General features: G+C 38.9%; 1 protein-coding gene across 1 annotated transcript in view; it reads left to right on the forward strand.

Moving 5' to 3' along the window:
• nell2a (neural EGFL like 2a) overlaps positions 1–6,508 on the forward strand; it is a gene marked incomplete in the record, with an annotated part of 74,909 nt that overhangs the window by 22,141 nt on the left and 46,260 nt on the right. The window contains 2 exon segments of the mRNA XM_035664408.1: positions 1,515–1,620; positions 2,076–2,204. Of these exon segments, the coding sequence (XP_035520301.1) occupies positions 1,515–1,620; positions 2,076–2,204 (235 nt within the window).

The raw sequence follows: 6,508 nt of genomic DNA on the forward strand, positions 1-6,508 counted from the left end.
CCCCCCCCTCCAACACACACACACGCACCTAGACAGCACGAAAAAAACATATACACATACTTATTCAAAATGATTTTATCAATACTCTGCAGGAAGAGGCACCACAATAACTCATGTAACCAAGCACTTCAACTGAATTACTTTCCATGTAGCAGTGCATGACAGCTCACTAAATACTCATTCCACAGCTATCTTGGCCCAACCTGAGAGAATAAATCAAGCCTGAATGAGCCAGCATTCAAGATTGTCCACTTCAGCTGTATTTCACTGATCTGGCTTGTCATCATTTTCTTTGTGATCTAAAGAAATTGGCCAAATCCTTCTAATTAAGTTTACATTTGGAGGCCAGAGCAGTGCACCTGTCAATCTTTGGATGCCGCTTCCATTCTTCAGTACCAATCATCAGATACCACAGAGGTCCCAAATCATATTAATTTCCAAATTATTCAGTATTTGCTTTTGTCTGCATGGTGCACCAGATGGGAGGGTCGCTCACTTTTGGGAGTAATTCACTTGATGACATTATGTCAGACAGGCCCAATCAATCACAGAAAAGTGACTTGAAGTTTTTAATCACCCAAGTCTATCACATCAACCAGCTCCTCCATGAATTCTGCAAAGCTCCATTAGAATCTGCAGTTTCAGACAGCTGTCTGGCTTGCTTGCCCACACCTGGCCCATCTGTAGTCCCAGTTAACTCACTGGCAGTACCAGGCAGATCAAAGAAATGGGGACGGGGAGTGCTGTCAGTCACCCCACTGCTGCAGACTCCTGCAGGCTTCCCCTGACAGCTGCTTGTCACGCCTCTGATCTTCTGTCTGCCTGCTGGCTGCAGGGGGGTGGGGTGCAAATTTTGGGTGGTGGGTGGCAAGAAGTAGATGATACGGCTTGTTTGAAAAGTTGTTTAGGGACTTGAAGGGGAAGTTTGCTTCATTATTCAATGCGAGCGTGCTCAACCTATGTATGAGTAGAAGTCATGACACTTGAAAGTCCTGTAGATTATCCTTAAGTAAAATATTTGTGCAGTAAAAATAGATAAAGTCTGTCTTTTTCCAACTGTGTCTAGTGTTAATGACTCTAAATTAGCATCAGCCAGAGGGACACGGATGAAATCATTAGAGAGACCTGCCAAAGGCATACTGGGAAGAGGAACCCCCTAATCAGGTTTTACACTCTGACTAAAAACACATGCAGGGATAATCCAGAAGATTGATTCACTGTTTGTATAATAAAGATGCATCATGAATCATGATGTAAATCACTGAGGATAGCAGGAGGAGAGGATGAAAAGACAGAGTTTTTTTTCCCTTCCAGAAGTAGTTTGGGGGAGAAAACTACTACTGACCAATGAGTAATTGGTTTGTAATGAACACACAGGGAGGAGGGAGGGGGGTAGAGGAAACACAATAGATGAATAATTACCTTCATAATTACATCCAGGTCCCCAGCAAATGAAGGGGGGCAGAGTGGACCCTAGAGGTAGCTCATGAGGATTGTGTCTCTGCCCATCACAGGACAGGACCATGCATCGAGTGGTCCCCAGTGAGCCTTGTCCCGAACTCAACTGTGCCGAGTCGGAGCAGATTGCTTTGAGTGACAGATGCTGCAAAGTCTGCAGAGGTATGTGCTAGCTGTCAACCTGTACTACATTACTGCTATGCCATATAACTTTTGAAGGTTTAAAGCTATTTTTCACATTTTGCAGGTTTTTTCTTACATGCTGGCAAAATCTAATAATTAATGGCTGCCTTTAAAGTAAATCAAGTCAATCAGCAAATCAGCAGATGAATCTAAAAACAGGAATAATATAAAGCCTCTGTGATTTACAGAGAATGGGCTTAAGCTTGTTGATGTACTTTTTGCTCTGATTTCCAACAGCCGCAATGTTGGAGGGAAATTATAGCAGTTGATGTCATTTTTGATCTAATATGCTTTGGAAAGAAGCCACCGTATGAATACTCAGAGAAAAGGTTGTGATGCTATGACATAACCTTTCCACTGGCCCTGTATGCCTCAATCACTCCTCTCCTCTCCTCTCCTCTGGGTCTCAACCTTTCTCTCTGTGCCTGCTGCAGGTCATGACTTCTGCTCAGAGGGCCACGGCTGCGTGGAGCACTCCGACTGTGTGAACCTGGAGGCAGGAGACTGCTGTGTTTGTAAGGATGGCTTCCGCCCACTGCGAGACGATAACGCCTACTGTGAAGGTACAGCATGACTCTGAATTACAAACCTTGACTTTTAGCTGAAGTTTATCTGTCAGTGTGCCGCTGTGGCATCAAAGGGGTCATGAGAGGAACCCGCACTTTGTTTTTGGGAGGACCTGGTAGTTTTAATTCAGCGTTATTTTTATAATGAAGGATGTACAGTTGTCATAGCACTCTCACTGCCTCACTGATTCAATTTCGTGAAAACAAAACATGTTTGATATTGAAATTACATGGAGGAAAGTGAGAGTGTGTGGGTCAGTGGTCAGTGAATATATTGATCTTGAACTTTGTGTTTATTCATTCGGCATTACATGAGCATTATAAGTGATTTCTTTACATGTTTTTGTCACTTTCTTCCTTTTATACATGCCCATATAACCACGAAAAACACATTTCCTACTTCTAGGATAATACAAGTGTTATTTTTCATTTATGCCAGTTATTTTGTTCTTTTATTCTTGCCAGGGTCATCTCACAGTCAGGATAGTAGGAGATGTCAAAGCTTGTTTTGCACCTTTCATAAGTTGTTTTCTGCTATTCATCTTGGAACAATATAAAAACAACCTCCACAGACTTGCCTAAGGCCTGAGGTAGATCATTTAGGGCAATAAATACAAAACATTAGATCAGTGTTTGGCAAATTTGAGTTATATTCATTTGTTTCTGGGGTCACATTACTATTTGCTGACCTGACACCTGAAAGAAATCCCTCGAAAATGTTGGCTTACAACCTCTATTGTCTTGACTTTAGTGCCATGTTTTAATATTTGGGCAATTTCTGTCATTAAAAAAATAAATAAAATGTTAAAATATGTAAATACATATATCTGTGAATTGCAAAATAATGTAGACATTTTCTAAATACCCACAAAAACACTTTGTTGAATTCATGCTTTTATCGCATAATCCTTTTGTGATGGGAGACTGTAATCCCTTCATTATTTGTGTCCACAGCACGCAATAACTGCTTTTCTGAATGCCTTTTCAGAGACTAATGTTTGTCTTCTAAGTCAGTTGATTAATTTGTGATATAAAAACATGCTGAAGGCCTTTATGTTTGCATGTATTTAGTGTCATTCTGCTGGGCGAGCAATTAAAGTCTTGCAATCTATCATCAGTGAGGTCATTCATTACTGATTGTTCACTAAGGCTCAGTAGTCTCCAGCCATTTAGCACTTTTAAAGTAAATCACAATGAGATTGATTATATCAGCACTGCTCTCCTTTAAGAATATACACTGTTTTACTTGATTGCCTTTTGAATGTCCCACTATATGTAACTAAAAAACAGGCTCTATACCTCACTGAATAGGTTACTTCATGTTGATGGTGAGGCTATGAAAAAGTTCAAACGTTCACACACTATTGACGGCGCTTCAGCTGAATTTCTGACATCTTGACTGAATTTTACCAGATGCATCGTTAAAAAAATGATGACTTTATAATCTCCAATGTTATCTTGCAGCAAAATATGTAGTACACATCGTGTCATAACTGTGCATCTCTGGTATTAATGAGCAAACACGGCATCAAAGTTATTCATATTTTTCTGCACATGACCTTGACAGCTGCCGTGTCAATATATAGCCTTCTTGATCTTCATTCTTCATTGTGTGTGTGTGTGTGTGCAGTTTTAGAGCATCTGTTTGTGAGTACATTGCCTTGGCCTATTTTTTTTTATCTACAGTCCACACACGCCCTGTAATATATTTCCTGTCACCTTCATCAAGATGAGGCTAAAGTCTCAATCGAGCCGCAGAGCTTATTGTTACTGTAACCAGGGTGCTAAATGAAAGAGTAGTAGTTCTTAGCTTCTGCAGATCTCACATTAATTTACAGATATGAACAGTTGTCCAGGTAATTAGATGGTCTTAGGGAATCTGCATAATTGAAGATACTATCTGTCTTAATTTAAAGGGAAGCGATGCTGTTGGTCTGGCCTCATTCACCATAACAGTGTTAAATCACGGTGTCTTTGCAAACAGCATTCAGACAATGGTGGAAAGTAATTAACATTTACTTGAGCATTGTGCTAAAGTACTGAGGCACTCAGAGTTTCAAGTATTTCAATTTTATGCTACTTTATACTTACTAAGCATTATACATAATATACTTCACTGCATTCCAGTGTGTATGTACTTTTTCACTGAATTACATTTAGGTGTGTAACTTTGCAGATTAAGCTTTTACATACAAAACATCTGTTAGAAAATACAATACACTGTAAAACTACTCAGCAATATAAAAGTAGTTAAAAGTAGCTCTAACTCAACCAACAACTTGCTTGCTTGTTACTATGTTAATACATCAGTAACAATAATACAATCATAAAATACATCTTATAATATCACACTCTATCAGGTGACATTCTTACTTAAAGGTCCAGTGTGTAACATTTAGGATCAATTGGCAGAAATGAAATATAATATTCATAGGGATGTTTTTATTATGTTTAAACATCTGACTATAGAGATTGTTGTGTTTTCATCACCTTAGAATGAGCCATATTTTCGACAGACACTGTGGGTCGCCTTCAATAGAGTCCGAAATGGTTTATACAGTAGCCCGTAACGGACAAACTGTCTGCAGATAGGGCCTTTCACGTTTTTTGCAAGGTTCACAGCCTCATAGTTTCTCCTACACTTTCACAGCCCATTCTCATTCCCAGGTCATCCAATACAGATGCCAGTGGTGTCAGTTAGTTGCAATCTGAAACTTAATATCTAAATGCCACTCAGTCCCTAAACATTTAAGTATATTTTGCTGACAATACTTACTTTTCCTTTTACAGTTTTGAATGCTGGTATTTTTATTGAAATTGGATTTTTTTGTTTAAAACAAAGCTGCACTAATCAGTATTTTAATATTATCAATGGCTCAAATGACTATGTAAAATGTGACAGGGGTTGATTGTAGTGACAAACTCGCAGTCACCTTCAGCTCTGTGAGTGTTTTAGCCCTTTGTTTTGGCTCTACTACTTGGACTACTTGACAGACAGAACTAGCAACTGACTAGTAAACAAAGTGGAGAATTTAGCAACTACAGAACCAGATATTTCCGTCAGAAGTTGGTTGATACCCAAACAGAGCTCGAAGCAGAGTAAATATACTTTATTTATCAGTTGTCCAGAAATACGACTCCCAATGAATTCTAATGTTGCTCCATATCTGCTAAATGTGTAAATAGGCAAATGTTTGCTAAATTGTTCATCATAACTACTTTATGAAGTGACAATATGTTAGTGTTGAGTATAAATCTTATTTCGCTGCCCACAAGTGGCAAAAAATCTGTTAATTAATGTTTAAACATTTTAATGCTTCTCAGTCAGTTTGACCCCCAGTAAATGGTTTTGAAATCTATTTAAATCAAGTGTCAAAAAGGAAGATAAAACACAAGGACAAATATTTGACTCATAATTGGTCTTGAGTGAAAGCTAGGTATTTGTTCCACCCACACATTGACATGGTTTTGCCCTGAAAATGTGATGAAAACACCCAGACAATATTATTGTAATTGTTGTCGAAATGAGGAGAAAGCAATCTATCCCATTACCAGTGTGAAACAAAGTACAAGCAGACAGACTTGTGCCTCCAACATCAACACTTCAGATCCACACTATTCATCTTAAGAGCAGCCTTAGTCTCACTATGAAATTGGATGGTAGTGTTTGTGGTGAGTGTTCGCATCAGAGACTGCATAGAGAAACCTGAAATTGACTCGGTTTGCTGATGGAGATCTCTAAAAAGCAATTGATTTTTTGTGTGTCTCTGTAACTCACTTACTATATGATTTTGTGTGTGTCTCCTGTGTGGAAAAAACCAAACTGTCTTGCCAAAACATTGAGGATCCTGCAGATGAATGAGAGATTGTTTGTATTCGTATAATAAGTACACTGTTTTGTGGTGAAGGAGGAGAAGAGAGATGTACAGAAAGATGAGTGAAATTGCCTGCTTTCAATTCTAGATGAGTTTCAATAGAGTCATCCCTGCAAGATGAGAAGTCCAACTTAGAGGCAATTTTGTGTATCGAACACTGCAGGCAGATCATAAAACAGAATGATATAAAGGTTCACAAACGCAGGTTTTTATGTACACACACAGCACTTTTGGGGTCTTGTCAAATGTAAAGACAAACATCACAAAAAGCAGAGACAGATACTAGCTCTTTAAAACATTCCTAGGTCAGAGATGGGCTCAAAATAGCCGATGAGATCACTTCTGTGTAAATTTTTCATAGAAGCAGCAGTAGGGAAAACTCAGGGGGATACTAGCCCTGCCTTTGTGTAAGTCTGTGTGTGTGTG

This window comes from Morone saxatilis, unplaced genomic scaffold (genome assembly GCF_004916995.1).
Source record: "Morone saxatilis isolate NCDOM2014 unplaced genomic scaffold, NCSU_SB_2.0 Contig2, whole genome shotgun sequence".
In the NCBI taxonomy this organism is placed as follows: domain Eukaryota; kingdom Metazoa; phylum Chordata; class Actinopteri; family Moronidae; genus Morone; species Morone saxatilis.